The sequence below is a fragment of the Lithobates pipiens genome, unplaced genomic scaffold (assembly GCF_037356315.1).
Source record: "Lithobates pipiens isolate NorthernLeopardFrog02 unplaced genomic scaffold, aLitPip1_a1.2 Scaffold_16, whole genome shotgun sequence".
NCBI lineage: Eukaryota > Metazoa > Chordata > Amphibia > Anura > Ranidae > Lithobates > Lithobates pipiens.
Genome location: NW_027507748.1, coordinates 47,737,611 through 47,756,987, shown reverse-complemented (window position 1 = coordinate 47,756,987; position 19,377 = coordinate 47,737,611). Strand labels below are relative to the sequence as shown.

Genomic DNA, 19,377 nt, shown 5'->3' with positions numbered 1-19,377 from the left:
GTAAAATATGGTGGTGGTAGTGTGATGGTCTGGGGCTGTTTTGCTGCTTAAGGACCTGGAAGACTTGCCGTGATAAAAGGAACTATGAATTCTGCTATCTACCAAGAGATCCTGAAGGAGAATGTCCGACCATCTGTTCGTGTACTCAAGCTGAAACAAACTTGGGTTCTGCAGCAGGACAATGATCCTAAACACACCATCAAGTCCACCACCGAATGGCTGAAGAAAAACAAAATGAAGACTTTGGAGTGGCCTAGCCAAAGTCCTGACCTGAATCCTATTGAGATGTTGTGGTATGACCTTAAAAAGGCCGTTCATGCTCGAAAACCCTCTAATGTAACTGAATTAGGACAATTCTGCAAAGATGAGTGGGCCAAAATTCCTCCAGGACGCTGTAAAAGCCTCATTGCACGTTATCGCAAACACTTGGTTGCAGTTGTTGCTGCTAAGGGTGGCCCAACCAGTTATTAGGTTTAGGGGGCAATCACTTTTTCACACAGGGCCATGATGGTTTGGATTTTTTTTCACCTTTAATAATAAACACCTTCATTTACAAATTGCATTTTGTGTTTACTTGTGTTGTCCTTGACTATTGTTTAAATTGGTTTGATGTTCCGAAACACTTAAGTGTGACAAACATGCAAAGGAACAGGAAATGAGGAAGGGGGCAAACACTTTTTCACACCACTGTAATTCTAACTCCAAAATGGTACAACTATCACTATTCATTTTATGTTTTTAGTAAAAAAGTATACCTTGGTTTTATACTGTACTTCTATTGATTTATGGAGGAACAAATTAATAGTTGTTAGGGGCAACTTAGATGCATTTCATTACCATGTGCTTATACGCGAAGCCAGTGTGCCATATAAGTCAGCTGCCCCTACTCTGGAACATTAATAACTGTCTCTCTTTTTTTAGTCGCTGCAGAAATTAACAGTCATCCATATGAATACGAGATGATGTTGCGAGGGCAGGAACTGAAAGGACTTAACAATTACAGAACAATTGCGGCTATTATCAAGGAAAAAATGATAACATTGGAAGGTCCAGCGGTTGAACAGCTGAATGACATCACAGGTGTGTACAAAGTCATATGCACATGATTCCACATGATTAATATGTAAGTGGTTTAAATAGCTCTTCCATTTTTTGGGGGATTGTCAGCATTTCCTGTTGTGCATTTTATTAGTGTGTAATGTTCAATGAAAGAAATGTGGTTTGTTGTACATCATGGAAAGAAGTAGGGAGGAACCATCACACAGAGTAGTGAGTGGATGTGAATAGAAGTAGGGGAGAATGATCAGAGAGTTGTGAGTGAACATGGATAGAAGTGGGGGAGAATGATAACAGAGTGGAGAGGGAGCAAGGATAGAAGTCGGAGAGAATGATAACAAAGAGTGGGCATGGGTAGAAAAGAGATACGAATGACAGGAGGGTGGAGAGTAGGCACCAATAGAAGTGGAGGAGAATAATTTATTGAAAATAGTGGGCATGAATAGAAATGTGGGAGAATGATCAGAGTGGAGAGTTGGCATGTATAGGAGGAGGGGAGAATAATGATAGAGGGTGGAGAGTGGGCATAGGTGTAAGCGAGAGAGAATGAAACCTGGAAGTAGGAAATAGGCATGGATAGAAGTGGGCGAAAGGGATGAAGAGTGGAGAGTGGGCATGGATATACATGGATGCGGTATTCATTATTTTGATTAGAAAATTTGGAATTTCAAAAATTCGGAAATGAGAAAATCTGAAAATTTGAAAATTCGAAAATAAGAACAAAAATCCGAAAATTAAAAAATAAAAAAATTAGAAAATCCGAAATAATAACTGTAAATACATAAATACCAGATCGGAACGGGTGGGGATACATGAGGGGGTGTTGTACACCTGAATATCTCTGAAGCATTTTGCATTTTCTTCACTTGCTGGATTGGAGCACCTTTAGTCACTTTATTTGGACTTTGTTTTCTTCATCATACATTGTTGTTTTTTTACTTATTGTTTTTTTCACTTATTGTGTTTGTGAGCGCTATATTTACAGTGGTGTGAAAAAGTGTTTGCCCCCTTCCTCATTTCCTGTTCCTTTGCATGTTTGTCACACTTAAGTGTTTCGGAACATCAAACCAATTTAAACAATAGTCAAGGACAACACAAGTAAACACAAAATGCAATTTGTAAATGAAGGTGTTTATTATTAAAGGTGAAAAAAATCCAAACCATCATGGCCCTGTGTGAAAAAGTGAATGCCCCCCTTGTTAAAACATACTATAACTGTGGTTGTCCACACCTGAGTTCAATTTCTCTAGCCACACCCAGGCCTGATTATTGCCACACCTGTTCACAATCAAGGCATCACTTAAATAGGAGCTGCTTGACACAGTAAGGTCCACCAGAAGATCCTTAAAAGCTACACATCATGCCGAGACCCAAAGAAATTCAGGAACAATTGAGAAAGAAAGTAATTGAGATCTATCAGTCTGGAAAGGGTTATAAAGCCATTTCCAAAGCTTTGGGAATCCAGCGAACCACAGTGAGAGCCATTATCCACAAATGGCGAAGACATGGAACAGTGGTGAACCTTCCCAGGAGTGGCCGGCCGCCCAAAATTACCCCAAGAGCGCAGCGACGACTCATCCAAGAGGTCACAAAAGACCCCACAACAACGTCCAAGGAACTGCAGGCCTCACTTGCCTCAGTTAAGGTCAGCGTTCATGCCTCCACCATCAGGAAAAGACTGGGCAAAAATGGCCTGCATGGCAGAGTTCCAAGGAGAAAACCACTGCTGAGCAAAAAGAACATCAAAGCTCGTCTCAATTTCTCCACAACACATCTTGATGATCCCCAAGACTTTTGGGACAACATTCTGTGGACCGATGAGACAAAAGTGGAACTCTTTGGAAGGTGTGTGTCCAAGTATATCTGGGGTAGAAGGAACACTGTATTTCATAAAAAGAACATTATACCAACAGTAAAATATGGTTGTGGTAGTGTGATGGTCTGGGGCTGTTTTGCTGCTTCAGGACCTGGAAGACTTGCCGTGATAAAAGGAACTATGAATTCTGCTGTCTACCAAGAGATCCTGAAGGAGAATGTCCGACCATCTGTTCGTGTACTCAAGCTGAAACGAACTTGGGTTCTGCAGCAGGACAATGATCCTAAACACACCAGCAAGTCCACCACCGAATGGCTGAAGAAAAACAAAATGAAGACTTTGGAGTGGCCTAGCCAAAGTCCTGACCTGAATCCTATTGAGATGTTGTGGTATGACCTTAAAAAGGCCGTTCATGCTCGAAAACCCTCTAATGTAACTGAATTAGGACAATTCTGCAAAGATGAGTGGGCCAAAATTCCTCCAGGACGCTGTAAAAGCCTCATTGCACGTTATCGCAAACGCTTGGTTGCAGTTGTTGCTGCTAAGGGTGGCCCAACCAGTTATTAGGTTTAGGGGGCAATCACTTTTTCACACAGGGCCATGATGGTTTGGATTTTTTTTCACCTTTAATAATAAACACCTTCATTTACAAATTGCATTTTGTGTTTACTTGTGTTGTCCTTGACTATTGTTTAAATTGGTTTCATGTTCCGAAACACTTAAGTGTGACAAACATGCAAAGGAACAGGAAATGAGGAAGGGGGCAAACACTTTTTCACACCACTGTATATATTTACATGTTTTCAAGTGATCAGCACTTTGTGTATAGCAGCTGCTTTTATTTTTATATATAATTTTTTTTTATACATCATTAGCGCAAGCTTATATATTTAGTATATATTTTCACATCGAAATAATAACTAACTAATAATAACTATTCAATTATAAGTATTGGAATTTCCTTTCAAATTTGGCTGTTATTGAATGTAACAAATACAAATTTATTCGAAGTTACGAATTATCCGAAATAACGAATCCCCCACCAAAATTTATGGAATGTAACAAATGAATAATAATAAATACTAATGGTAAAAAGTTTTTTTTATTATTATTAGTATTATTTATTATTATTAATTCATTTAGATGCAGCATTCGTTATTTCGGATAATTCGTAACTTCAGATAAATTCGTATTTGTTACGACAACTAGCCAATTTTGAAACTGGAAATTTCCATTACCTATAATTTAGTAGTTAGTAATAGTTATTATTATTCGTTAGTTATTATTTAGTTATTATTTTTGGATTTCTTTTGAATTTTCATTCTTATTTTCGAATTTACGAATTTCTGAAAAATTTGTTAGGCGGGTGTTCGTTAATTCTAAATTTTCTGAATTTGTTGAATTTTGTCGAAAAACGAATTCGAAACGAAACGAGGTGCACGTCTAATAAAAAAGGGATGAATATTGGGCATAGGTAGAAGTGAAGGAGAATAATCACAGGAGGTAGCAAATGGGCATGGATAGAAATGCGAGAGAATGATAAAACGAGTGAAGTGTGGGCTTGGATTTAAGTGTGGTGAAGAGTGGGGAATAATGGAAGTAAGGGAGAATGACCAGAGAGAGGAGTGAGCAGGTAAATTTTATATAATACAATGAAGAACGATTAGTGCATATTCAGTGTTCCAATTTTCATTCATACAAACACTTGATAATATTGTTTATATTTTTTTTAGCACTCGTCCAATCAACTTTTAGTAATATCGCCATCAACCACTTCCATCAATTTCCAAATCTCTGCAGAACCGCCAAGGTAGGGCTGACCATTCTGTATTACTACCATTTTCTGCCAATTTAACTGACCACTAAAATGCAAATTGTCATTTAATGTGACAAAGTATCAGCCACACTTACAGCCACATGAAAAAGTGAGAAAGCCCATATCCATGTATCATACCAGTACAACCTGTTCTTTTGTTGTTCTATGTTACTTGCAATTTCTGGCATGGAGCATCATAATGGCAGGTGCTAGTTTTTTTTTTATGGGGTCACTAGATGGGATGTTAGCTGTGTATTGGAGAATATCACAGTACCACCATCTTTTTAAAATATTTTCTATTAATTTAATCTCCTCAATATAGTGCATAGATATCCATGAATGTTAATAAATGTCATGCAAAATTGTATTTTGAAAGTGTAATATACATTATATTACCAAAAGTAATGAAACGCCTGCCTTTACACGCACGTGAACTTTAATGGCATCCCAGTCTTAGTCCGTAGGGTTCAATATTGAGTTGGCCCACCCTTTGCCGCTATAACAGCTTCAACTCTTCTGGGACGGCTGTCCACAAGGTTTAGGAGTGTGTCTATGGGAATGTTTGACCATTCTTCCAGAATTGCATTTGTGAGGTCAGGCACTGATATTTGAAGAGAAGGCCTGGCTCGGAGTCTCTACTTCTTCATCCCAAAGGTGTTCTATCGGGTAGGGGTTGAGGCCAGTCAAGTTCCTCCACCCCAAACTCGCTCATCCATATCCTTATGGACCTTGCTTTGTGCATTGGTGCGAAGTCATGGTGGAACTGGAAGGGGCCATCCCCAAACTGTTCCCACAAAGTTGAAAGCATGAAAATATCCAAAATGTCTTGCTGACGCCTTAAGAGTTCCCGTCACTGGAACTAAGGGGCCAATCCCAACTGCTGAAAAACAACCCCACACCATAATCCCCCCTCCACCAAATGATTTTGACCAGTGCATAAAACAAGGTCCATAAAGACATGGATGAGTGAGTTTGGGGTGGAGGAAATTGACTGGCCTGCCCAGAGTCCTGACCTCAACTCAACAGAACACCCTTGGGAGGAATTGGAGTGGAGACTGTGAGCCAAACCTTCTCGTCCATGTCAGTACCTGACCTCACAAATGCACTTTTGGAGGAATGGTCAAACATTCCCATAGACACACGCCTAAACCTTGTGGACAGCCTTCCCAGAAGAGTTGAAGCTGTTACAGCTGCAAAGGGTGGGCCAACTCAATATTGAACCCTACGGACTAAGACTGAGATGCCATTAAAGTTCAAGTCCGTGTAAAGGCAGGTGTCCCAATACTTTTGGTAATATAGTGTATGTTTCGGACATATACGTGTACAGGAGCATAGTAGGTGAAGACAGGCTGACAGTACAGCTCTGGTCATCAATTATCTATTGGTGGTTTTAACTAATCTTGAGGCCTAAAATTATTTTTTTAAACGTGCAAAAAAACAACTCCGGCAGCAAAATGGATAAAGTGTATATAAGCTATAACAATACATTTCTCTTTTTACAGTAGCTCTCTTTTGGTCTGTTTATACAGTAATATCAGTTTGACAGGTGGAAAGAAAATACAATAGTTGTCCATCCAGTAGAAATCTGGACTGTATCAGTCAGCATTGTTCTGTGCTAGCTCCATGGAATACCAAACACCTCCACTTGTTATGGTGAACAGAGGGAGGTGTTATGTAGTCCAAACACAGTGTTACATAATTCTAACACACTCTCTTGTCCCGGTGTGACATTGCTGCTCATTACGGTTGTCATCCTAGGACAAGAAATGTGTTAATGACAGGATTATCACGTTAAAAAAAGTCTGAAAAAAAACTTTTTTAGAGGGCATTTGACAGGTGGTAAGGACCAACCACACTGCCCTGCATGCGGTGGCAGTGCAGCTTCATTCACTTGAATGGGTTGCACTTGGCAGCCACCCTGTCTGCTGAATGCAACAGCTTGTTTTATTTCTGCCCTGAGCAGCTGTATTTCTGTATGTAGGTTGGTGGCCAGGGGGTCGGGAGGCATGGCCACCTACTTTTTACAGACCCTCAACTGCTTATGTGAATGAGCCCTAAAAGTTTTAACAAAGCTGCTTGAAGCGTGCTGCCAGTAATGGTCATATACTGTACGCAGCATCTCCCTAGATAGGTGCTAGGATTACGTACCTCCCAACTTTTGAATTTGAGAATGAGGGACATTTAAGGGAGATGGTGACCTGCGGTGCTCTCTGCACGCCACAGCAAAAAGTGGCTGTGGCCAAACATGATAGGGGGAGGGTTTAGGGATTTGGTTAAACAACACCTGGGGTTTCTTGTACCTATAAAATATAGTTTGTTTGCTGTGCCACAAGCTGGAGTCTCCAGCGTGAACCAACCCTTAGGGAGGGAGATTGGAGAGAGAGATTGATCACTGTTATATGAAAGGGAGGAGCACTATGGAATATGAAAGAAAGGAAGAAACACTATGGTACATGGAAGGCAGGAAGGATCACAATGGCACATTGAAGGCAGCAAGGATTACTATGGCACATGGAAGGCAGCAAGGATTACTATGGCACATGGGTAGCAGGAAGGATCACTTTGGTACATGGAAGGCAGGAAAGATCACTACCGCACATGGTAGGACCGCACAGAAAGAATCATTATGGTACATGTAAGACAGGAAGGATCACTATGGCACATTGAAGGCAGGAAGGATCACTATGGTACATTGAAGGCAGGAAGGATCACTATGGCACATGGAAGGCATCAAGGATTACTTTGGCACATGGAAGGCATCAAGGATCACTATGGCACATGGAAGGCATCAAGGATTACTATGGCACAGGGAAGGCAGCAAGGATTACTATGGCACATGGGTGGCAGGAAGGATCGCTTTGGTACATGGAAGGCAGGAAAGATCACTAACGCACATGGTAGGACCACGCAGGAAGAATCACTATGGTACATGGAAGACAGGAACGATCACCATGGCAAATGGAAGGCAGCAAGGATTACTATGGCAACTAGAAGGCAGCAAGGATCAATACGGCACATGGAAGGCTGGAAAGATCACTATGGCACATGGAAGGCAGGAAGAATTACTAGGGTACATGGAAGGTAAGAAGGATCACTGTGGCACATGGATAGATGGAAGGATCACTATGGCACTTGGATGGCAGGAAGGATTATTAAGGCACATGGAAGGCAGGAAGGATCACTATGGCTTGTGGAAGGCAAGAAGGATCACTATGTTTCATGGAAGGTGAGAAGGATCACTATGGCACATGGATAGCAAGAAGGATTACTATGGCACATGGAAGGCAGGAAGGATTACTATGGCACATGGAAGGCAGGAAGGATCACTATGGCACATGGAAGCCAAGAAGGATCACTATGGGCATGAATAGTAGGAAGGATCACTATGGCACATGTCAGGCAGGAAGGATCACTATGGCACATGGATGTCAGGAAGGATCACTATAGCACATGGAAGGCAGGAAGTATCACTATGGCACATGGAAGGCAGGAAGGATCACTATGGCACATGGAAGGCAGGAAGGATCATTATGGCACATGGAAGGGAGGAAGGAAGGCTTACTAAGGCACATGGAAGGCAGGAAGGAAGGATCAATATGACACATGGAAGACAGGGAGGATCTCTATGGCACATGGAAGGCAGGAAGGATCACTATGGTACATTGAAGGCAGCAAGGACCACTATGGCACTTGAAAGGCAGCAAGGATTACTATGGCACATGGAAGGCAGCAAGGATTACTATGGCACATGGGTGGCAGGCAGGATCACTTTGGTACATGTAAGGCAGGAAACATCACTACGGCACATGTTAGGCAGGAAGAATAACTATGGTACATGGAAGACAGGGGGGGGTCACTATGGCAAATGGAAGGCAGCAAGAATTACTATGGCACATGAAAAGCAGCAAGGATTACTAAGGCAACTAGAAGGCAGGAAGGATCACTACAGCACAAGGAAGGCAGTAAAGATCACTATAGCACATGGAAGGCAGGAAGGATTACGATGGCACATGGATAAAAGGAAGGATCACTATGACACATGGAAGGCAGAAAAGATCACTATGGCACATGGAAGGCAGGAAGGATCACTAGGGCACATGGAAGGTAATAAGGATCACTTTGGCACATGGATAGAAGGAAGGATCACTATGGCACATGGAAGGCAGGAAGGATCACTATGACACTTGGATGGCAGGAAGGATTATTAAGGCACGTGGAAGGCAGGAAGGATCACTATGGGACATGAATAGCAGGAAGGATCGCTATGGCACATGTCAGGCAGGAAGTATTACTAAGGCACATGGAAGGCAGGAAGGAAGGATCACTATGGTACATGGAAGGCAGGGAGGATCCCTATGGTACATGGAAGGCAGAAAGGAAGGATCACCAAGGAACATGAAAGGCAGGAAGGATCGCTGTGGCACATGAAAGGCAGAAAGGATCGCTATGGCACATGGAAGGCAAGAAGAATCACTATGGCACATTGATAGCAGGAAGGATCACTAAGGCACATGGAAGGCAGGAAGGATCACTATAGAACATGGAAGCCAGGAACGATCAATATGGTACATGGAAAGCAGGAAAGAAAGATTACTAAGGCACATGGAAGGGAGGGAGGGTCACTATGGTACATGGAAGGCAGGAAAGAAAGATTACTTATGCACATAGAAGGCAGGAAGGATCACTATGGCACATGGAAGGCAGGGAGGATCACTATGGTACATGGAAGGCAGGAAAGAAGGATTACTAAGGCACATAGAAGGCAGGAAGGAAGGATCACTATGGCACCTGGAAGGCAGGGAGGATCACTACAGTACATGGAAAACACAAAAAAGAGAGAGGGGAGAGTTCACTCACCTGAGGTTGGCTATTCTCCAGAGGCTCGGGTAGTAAAATCCTGTGCACTGCATGAACATTCCTGCCCACACAACCCCTTTACAGCCCCAGGATTGGCTGCACAGGGTGTGTGGGCGGACACAGGGGGACTTGGGGAGGAGGTGGAGCAGATTGAGCTTCCCTCCTCTCCCATTCTGTGTAACAGGCAGGTGATCTAGCGGATGGGGTAGGTGGGGGGTCTGTGCCGGCTGGGCACTGAGTAAGTCTCAGCTGCAGTGCGGCGCACATTGACAGGTGGAGTCAAGTGCTAGAATTTCTTTCCGGGTTCTGCTGCAGAATTCAGCCTGGATTTGCTGGACACCGGTATCTCCTGGATGGTCCCAATGAATCTGGGACGGTTGGGAGGTATGGGACTAGTTAGATTTAGTAAAGCAACCTCTGAAGGAACCCTAGGCTTACGTGGAACCCTGGCTGAGAATGGCTGATCTAGACATGTCAAGAAAATCCTGGTATAGCTTGGATATGTGCATACATTTACATTACATTGTTCATTTACATTATGTTGTGTATGTAGTATGTTAAGAGTTTTGTAGATTCATCTCTCTGTTGCTCTTTTTTTTTAAAAAGGCTATGCTTGAAGATATTTGCCGCGTCAAGAGTGAAGAGGCGGAACAAACTATCCGGACTCAGTTAAAAATAGAAGGGAGAGTGATATTTTGTCAGGACTCTACCTATGGCAGTTTACTGAATGCAGTCCGAAACAAAAAGGGGAATTCCAAACACGTGTGGGATTCAGCATATGAGACCTCGTTCCATATCGAGGCATATTTTCAGGTGAGTCTGCAGTGCATTATCAATTTAAACTTAAAGAAAAACAGTCATCATTGGGCTCATGTAAGGTTCTTAACCTTTAGCTTCAAAGCAGAACTCCGATTTTCATTTTAGACCTCCCAGGGGCTTTTTTTGGAGATTGAGTGTTTGGATTCTTGGTTGAAGTGATAGTAAACACACATTGTTTAATTTACATTATGCCTGCTCTTTCTGAGCAGTACTGTGCAAAAGTTACATGCAATTGTGAAAAAATGCTGAAAATGATGAATAGTTTAAGAAATATATATTTTTTTTTTTATCAATTAACAAAATGAAAGTAAATGAACATTAGAGAAATCCAAATCAAATCATTATTTGGTGTAACCACCCTTTGCCTTCAAATGAGCATCAATTCTTCTAGGTACACTTGCACTCAGTTTTTGAAGGAATTCAGAAGGTAGATTGTTCCAAACATCTTGGAGAACTATGATCTTCTGTGGATGTGGGGGGCCAAAACATCACTTCCAGGACCAGTGGCAGCTGGTGTTTTTTTTTTCGGGGGGCAAACAACCATTTCCCCCCTGCTGTCGGTCAGGTCATCCGCACCCCCCCCTACATGGGGTCTTGCGATTGGTCGATCGGTCATTCAGACCCACACTTACCTTATCTAGGTTGCGGGCGGGCAGCTCTCCTACGGATCACGAGAGGCTGTTTCTATCCCTCCTCGGCGTCCAATAGGATCGCTTGTCCTTACAGCCAATTGCTAATTAATTCGCTATTGTCCAACAACTGGGTGGGCTCGGAGCGCAGTGCGCTACACACCGAGCCCACCCTTTTTTGAAACCTATTAGAGCCTGTGGCTCTAATCAGGTGATTAACCCCCCCTCCCCCCAATGGACGGGCCACCACTGTCCAGTAATCCTTGTTTACACTGAAAATACTTCTTAACCACTTCAGTCCCAGAAGGATTTACCGCCTTAATGACCAGGCCATTTTTTGCAATACGGCACTGCGTTGTTTTAACAGACAATTGTGCAGTCGTACGACGCTGTACCCAAGCAAAATTTATGTCAATTTTTCCCACAGATAGAACTTTCTTTTGGTGGTATGTGATCAACTCTGCAGTTTTTATTTTTTGCGCTATAATTACTTTTTTAACTATATTACTATAATTTTTATTTTTACTATATTTACTTTTTGCTATAATAAATATCCCCCAATTTGAAAAAAAAAACAAATTTATTCATCAGTTAATAGATAGGCCAATATGTATTCTTCGACATATTTTTTTTTTTAAATCACAATAAGCGTATATTGATTGGTTTGCACAAAAGCGTCTATATAGCATCTACAAAATAGGGGATAGATTTTAGTATTATCATTTTTTTTTACTAGTTATGGCGGCGTTCTGTAATTTTTAGTGGGACTGCAGCATTGTGGCGGACAGATCGGACACTTTTTTGGGACCATTGACATTTATAAAGCGATCAGTGCTATAAAAACGCACTGATTACTGTGTAAATGTCCCTAGCAGGGAAGGGGTTAACACTAGGGGGCAATCAAGGGGTTAAATGTGTTCCCTTGTGTGTGTTTCTAACTGTGAGGGCAGTGTACTGACTGGAGGAGGAGACATATCGCTGTTAGTAATTATTGGGAACAGCAGATCTGTTTCTCCTCTCCTGTCAGAATGGGGATTTGTGTGTTTACATACACAAATCCCCATTCTGGCTCTTGTGCCCACGATCGTGAGATCGCAGTGCATTGCTGTATGATGATTGGCCAAAGCATGCACCTGACTAGCATGCTTTGGCCAATCACTGGTATTATGAATCCATGTGCAGAACTCATAGTCCTCCCTTACTTCACAGAGTTCAATCAGGGCAGCACTTGTGGATTCAATGGCTACTTCGGCATATTGTTTGACCTTTATTTAAGGAATTTCCTAAGTTCTACCAATTTTCAGGAAGGAAATTGTGTCATCCACATATATGGTCTTTAGGATGCCCAAGTCCTCAGGATGATAGATACCGTTAGTAATGATCCATGTGGGCAGAAACACCATCGGTGCCAGCATACAGAGTAGGCACAAGGCTTTCCCAGAAGTCTGTGGTGAGAGAAGCGAGGTCATCTTTTCAGAGTCTTTATCACCTGCTTCACTCACTCTTCGAGGATTTCCATCACCTGCTTCACCTCCTTTATCTGTGTCTTGCTTCGGGGGCCCTTGTGGTACTTTATGCTCTCGGCTTGGATCCAGGCTCCGGATTATTCCTTGAGGACAGCGGTTTTGGTCATTGTGACTACGCTAGTGGGTGGGCCAAAAGGGTGATCTTGCTTCTTCGTCCGGTTGAGCTGACGAATTACGACCACATCTCTGGGTTGGAACTTTTGTGTTGGTTCCTGTGAGAGTACTGGAAAAGAAGAGAATGCTTTACCGCAGATGGCATTCAGCTTCATAATCAGGTTTCCACAATATTCTTACTGTATCAAACTCAGCTCTCCCTGCTCTATTAAGAAGGGTTTCTTAATCCAGGGCGTGGGAAAAGGTTGACCCATCAGGATCCCAAAAGGGGACAAGTGATTGGTCTTTTTAACTTTCATCTCATAGTCCCTATCGCTCACCACTCCCCCCTTCTTGGCTCCTTTCACCCCAGTTCACCCTTTTACCCCACTAGGTACCCCACTAGGTACCTCCTTCCATACACTTCATGTCCCTTTCCACCCATTTACCTACATTCCTCCTCTATGGTTCACCCACCCCTTTTATCTCTAGGGTGCCTCGTGGACTTGTGTTTCCTCAATGGGTGCCCGTGTTTGTTGCCACGGCAGGGGCGCCCGCCTCAGCTCCCTTGTTGCAGTGTCCTTGGATGGCTTGAATGATAAAAATTATTCCTGCGCTACCACTAGTAATAAACTAGATAAGAGAACTGCTGCGCTCACCGAAATTGATCAAACCGTATAGTATTTTGTGGCTGAAAATATGACCTGGAGGTTTTTAAGGTTTGCCTGCCATTAAAGTCAATGGGGTCCACCGTGAACTTTGCGGTTCGCAAACTTTTGGCCGCGTTCGCGGAAAACGTCCCGTCGGAAGTTCGTCCATCACTACACGTGACTTCATCAGGGGATGGCTTACCACTCCTGGCCCTCCACCACCAACTTACTTATCCCAGTGAGTACTTTGATCATTCAGGGGGTTTTATTTGCCCCTCCTGTACCCACGTTAACCATTTTTACCCATTATATCATTTAAATTATAGAAACATGACATGGCTGCTCCTGATGAGTGGTCTAGAACCACAAAACGCGTTGAGTTACCAGACATCTCCTATTCATCAATTTCATGGTATATATGGATTATTCCTTAATACAGGGATTTTGAGGCCAGAGATCAGGCAGGCATTACCGTGCAATAATTGATTATCTATTCTGACGTCGGTGGTCCCTTGATTTTATCCAACAATGATGTTTGTACCAGTGTTATTGCCTATCTTACCAGTGTTGTCATTCGACCCATAGGGGGCGCCTGGGTGACACACAAGCAGTTTAAAAAAAAGAAAAAGAAAAAAAAAAGGTCCTTAAGTGCACTATGTTCAGACGCCGGACACAGTGCACCTATGGGAAGCGCCACTCTATGCAATCACGAGATTTCAGACGTGGCGCTTCATTTGCGGGCGTTTAGCCTGCATTGCGGAGCTTTGTAGCTTCCGCCTGTTCCTAGTATATATTACTACGGCCGGGCGGTTTGATTGACATCTGAGTTGATGTCACTTCCTGTTTTCTCTCTCCAATTGCGCCCAGGAGAGAGGAACCAGGAAGTATGAGAGAATGGACCTCTCTACAGGAGACATCGCTGGAGAGGACAACACACTGCTGGGGGTCATCTTCCGACTTCGGGGGTCTTCTCGCCATGCTCTTCCGCTATCTTCTGCTCTTTTACCGCTAGCTCTTTTACTAGCGGAGGATCCCAGCTTTCTCTTTCGTCGCCACAGCCGTCTGGGGGTCTTCTTCTGACTTCGCTTCTTCTACCAGGCCTCTGCTATCTTCTTACAGCTCTTTTACTAGTGTTGCACCGGTCTTGTCGCTGTCGCAACAAGCGAACTGTAGCTCCCCAGTGCCGGAAGAACTCATGCAGCCCCAGACCATGACACTCCCACCACCATGCTTGACTGTAGGCAAGACACACTGGTCTTTGTACTCCTTAACCAGTTTCTGCCACACACGCTTGACATCATCTGAACCAAATACGTTTATCTTGGTCTCATCAGACCACAGGACATGGTTCCAGTAATCTGTGTCCTTAGTCTACTTGTCTTCAGCAAACTGTTTGCGGACTTTCCAGTGCATCATCTTTAGAAGAGGCTTTCTTCTGGGACGACAGCCATACAGACTAATTTGATGCAGTGTGCGGTGTATGGTCTGAGCACTGACAGGCTGACCCCCACCCCATCAACCTCTGCAGCAATGCTGGCAGCACTCATACATCTATTTCCCAAAGACAACCTCTGGATATGACGCTGAGCACTTCCACTCAACTTCTTTGGTCAACCATGACCAACAGGCGAGGCCAGTTCTGAGTGGAACCTGTCCTGTTAAATGGTTGTATGGTTTGGCAACCACTCTGAAGCTCAGTTTCAGGGTATTGGCAATCTTCTTATAGCCTAGGCCATCTTTATGTAGAGCAACAATTCCTTTATTAAAATCCTCAGAGTTCTTTGCCATGAGGTGACATGTTGAGCTTCCAGTGACAAGTATGAGAGAGTGAAAGCGAGTACACCAAATTTAATACACTGGCTCCCCATTCAAACCTGAGACCCTGTAACACTAAAGATTCACATGACCCCTAGGGAGGGAAAATAGCTAATTGGTCCCAATTTGGACATTTTCACTTAGGGGTGTACTCACTTATGTTGCCAGCGGTTTAGACATTAATGGCTGTGTGTTGTGTTATTTTGAGGGGACAGCAAATTTACACTGTTATACAAGCTGTACACTCACTACTTTACATTGTAGCAAAGTGTAATTTCTTCAGTGTTGTCACATGGAAAAATATAATAAACTATTTAATAAAATGTGAGGGGTGTACTCACTGTTGTGAGATACTGTATAGTCTATGCTAAATGCAGAGTATATATATATATATATATATATATGTATATATATATATGTGTGTGTGTGTATATATATATATATATATATATATATATATATATATATATATATATATATATATATAGCGCTCTGCTCCTGATGGGCAGACGCTATAATTAGAAATGTAGTTATGTCTGAGCTGTAGTTTAGCTCAAACTGATTGTGTACAAATTCTGGTTTCTGTTCCAGCTTGGTTGGGTTACGTGGTTTTCCACTTGGCCGAGGGGTGGCGCTCTCATTGTTGGCCAGGGTTGGAGGTTGTGGCAGGCTGGGTGTGTTGGGTGCCTCTTTGCCCGGGGGCAGTCAGTGGGAGTGTTTTGCCCACTGTGCATTCTGGGAGAGGGTACTTAAGGAGCAGACCCCATAGTAGGGTGAGTACCATAGCCATTCAATTGTCTTGGGCCGGCTTGCCCGAGGCTTCGTTACTGAGAAGTAGGCCCAGAAGTCCTGGGGCCTACCGATCCAGGGGTGGCCCTGTGCTGTCTTGCCTGCGGGGAGAAGCCAAGCAATTGGAGAAACCAGGGGAGGACTCTTCAGGGAGAGAACCGAGCGGCACAGCTGGTACCTCAAGAAGAGCCTGGAGACTCAATTGGAGGATGCATCCTGGGTCATTTACCTCACAGTATCGTCGGCTTGGCTGAAAGAAACTGGTACTGTGTGGCTGTACTTTAATGTTGCAAAAGTTATTGGTTACACAACCCTGTGGCAGAGGATTGTGCAACGGTTCTACTAATTCTTCAAGTCTATGGCAGAGACTGACCGAGCATCGCATCAGCTGCTAGGTCAGTGAGAGAGGCCTATCTGGTGTTTGCTGAATCCAGTTGTGGAGTTGTTTTGTCCTCTGGATCAAGAAGTACCCGTGACCCGCACTATAAGGTACCTGAATTCCCTGCAACCCTTTATCCCTCCATTTGATCTTCTTTCCTGTCAATAAAGCATTGGAAAAAAGACTAAGTGTTGGAGCTGAAATCTGTGAGCACTCTTTAATGGGATGACAGTCACAGTGGAATGGTAAGGTAACAGTAAGCCCAATCAAAATACCAGCAGCTCATTTGGGGGGTTAGTGCTATATTTTATATATATATATATATATATATATATATATATATATATATTTATATACATACGTACACAAACACTAGACTGACTGTATATATACAGTTGTGCTCATAAGTTTACAAACCCTGGTAAAATGTATGATTTCTTGGCCATTTTTCAGAAAATATGAATGATAACACAAAATATTTCTTTCACTTGTGGTTAGTGTTTGGCTGAAGCCATTTATTATCAATCAACTGTTTACTCTTTTTAAATCATAATGGCAATATATATATACTCTGCATCCAGTGTAGCTTATATCTACAGTGCATTCGGTGGTGTTCTATTTCTAATACACTTCAGGTGGTGTATTAAAAAAAAAAAAAAAAAATATATATATATATATATATATATATATACTCTCTGTATTCGGTGTAGCCTATATATACAGTGCATTGGGTGGTGAATACACAGTATCTAATAGAGTGTGTACAGTTTCTAATACACTTCTGGTGGTGTACACAGTATCTAATACAGTGTGTACAGTTTCTAATACACTCCAGGCGGTGTACACAGTGTAGTGTGGTGTTGCAAAACAAAAAAATACATCATGTCCGGAAGGCCTCCAAGGAGAGGCAGATGCTCACAGGCCACTAAAAGAGGTCATGCAGCCTTTGTGTCTACAGTTATCAACAGTGGTGATCCTGGACATGGTGCATCCCCTGCAGGTGGCCATTGGGCACACTTGTACTTTTTTCTTCTGCTGGCCGTGTTATTGAGCCACAACATGCAGAAGAGTTGGTTCACTGGATAATGAAGCCGTCCTCATCCTCCTCATCCTCTGTCACCCAGGCTCAAAGTAGTTTGCCTTCCAATGCGGCTGTCAAAATGGACTATTCCACAGGCTCCTTGCCCACAGTCACTCTTTCCTTAGCCTCACGATCATGCACGGAGTCCCCAGAATTATTTGACCACAGTGTTGATTATATGCTGCTAGAGTATGAGCAGCAATTTGAAGGCTCCAATGGTGGTTCACAGGTTGAGGAAGGGAGTAACGTGAACCTATAGAGAGGGGGTGCCACAGAAAGACAAGAAACTAGCAGTCATGTTCCCCCAGCTGCAGCGTGCTGCCAAGTTTGCTCCAGTGACCAAGAGCGAGGGGATGATGAGGTCATTGACTGTACTTCATAGTTACATAGTAGGTGAGGTTGAAAAAAGACACAAGTCCATCAAGTCCAACCTATGTGTGTGATTATATGTCAGTATTACATTGTATATCCCTGTATGTTGCGGTTGTTCAGCTGCTTATTTAATAGTTTTTGAAACTATCAATGCCCCCCGTTGTGACCACCGCCTGTGGAAGGGAATTCCACATCCTTGCCACTCATACAGTAAAGAACCCTCTATGTAGTTTAAGTTTAAACCTCTTTTCTTCTCATTTTAAAGAGTGGCCCGAGTCTTGTTAAACACCCTTTTGCACAAAAGTTTTATCTCTATTGTGGGGTCACCAGTATGGTATTTGTATTTCGGTGCCTGAGAGAAGAGAGGAGGAGGAGGCACAACTCCAGGGTGTCCTCTAGGGGGAGCTTAAGGGCAGCCACCTTAATGCATCACACCGCAGAGCTCTGCAGGTGCAGGGTGCTGCTGACTCCTCTCTGTTTTTTTGAAGTTCCTTGGTGTGGGCCTTTTTTGACACGTGTGAAGTAGATCACACCGTTGCTGTTTGCAACCTATGTCTGAAGCAGATCAAGCGTGGCCAGAGCAGCAGTCGCTTGGGCACCACATGCTTGACCAAACATATGATAACCTGTTATGCAGTCCGATGGCAACAGCACTTGAAAGACCCACATCATGGAAAAAGGCAGACTTCTCCTTTCTCCTCATCAGGGATCTCCAACCATACTATACCTCCAGTCCTCTCAAAAACCTGCACTGAGAGGAATGAAGGTATAGCAATAGTTGTCCCAAGTACTTGCAGCCAATCTGATAGCAGTACACTACTAGTTGATTTTAGCAGGCAAATTTCCTAACCCCAGTTGCTGAACCGTAAAAAGAAATTTGGTCCCAGCCATCCACATGCTCAGCTTGGCCAAATTGCTTGCACTGCAACTGCTGCGTTTTCAGCTGGTAGACTCTGCCCTCTTTTGTGAATTTGTAGAATGTGCTGTACCTCAGTGGTAGGTTCCAAAATGCCATTTCATTTCATGAAAGGCAATTCCGGCTCTCTACCAGCATGTAGAAGGCAATGTTTTGGCCTCGGACAAGGAAGTCAGCAGTAAGGTTCATATTACTGCTGACTCATTGTCCAGCAGGCATGGTCAGGCACATTACCTTTCCTTCACTGCACAGTGGGTAACTCTGCTGGCAGCTGGGAAGGATGCAGGACAGGGTTCAGTGTTGTTGGAGCTTGTTTCCCCACCACGCCTCCAAAATGCTAGTGGTGATTCTGACACAGCTCTCTCCTCCACCCTATCCTCTTCTTGTTCCTCTATGGACTCTTCTGCAGATTTGTCCTCTGAACCAGTAGTGCTCCGTAAGCGTTCAAGGGGCCACGGAAGCAGTCAGACTAAAAGATGCCAAGTGGTGCTTCAGTTGGTCTGCCTAGGGGACGGAACCACACTGGGGCAGAGATTTTGTCAGATCTGCAGGGGCAGGCTCAGAGGTGGTGGATGCCACGCCAGCTTCAGCCATCAATGGTTGTATGCGACAATGGCACCAACGTTCTCCTTGCCCTCTGTATACACTTTGTTTGCAGAACAAAATGTTTCAGTGGGGAAAAACAGATCATCTCTCTTGGACACTGTATTTTGGGGCTTATTTGGTTTTAAAAACTTCCATTGTTCAAAACTAGAGAAATGAT

The 19,377-nt window shown here is 43.3% G+C and overlaps 1 protein-coding gene across 2 annotated transcripts in view; it reads left to right on the top strand.

Moving 5' to 3' along the window:
• Positions 1-19,377, top strand: part of LOC143981770 (interferon-induced GTP-binding protein Mx2-like) — a 94,930-nt gene that overhangs the window by 74,392 nt on the left and 1,161 nt on the right. The window contains exons 9-11 of one of the 2 annotated variants that reach the window (XM_077479857.1): positions 922-1,080; positions 4,606-4,682; positions 10,152-10,358. In XM_077479857.1, coding sequence (XP_077335983.1) covers positions 922-1,080; positions 4,606-4,682; positions 10,152-10,358 — 443 coding nt within the window. The remainder of the gene's footprint in view (positions 1-921; positions 1,081-4,605; positions 4,683-10,151; positions 10,359-19,377) is intronic. The other variant, XM_077479858.1, reaches the window with a different exon arrangement.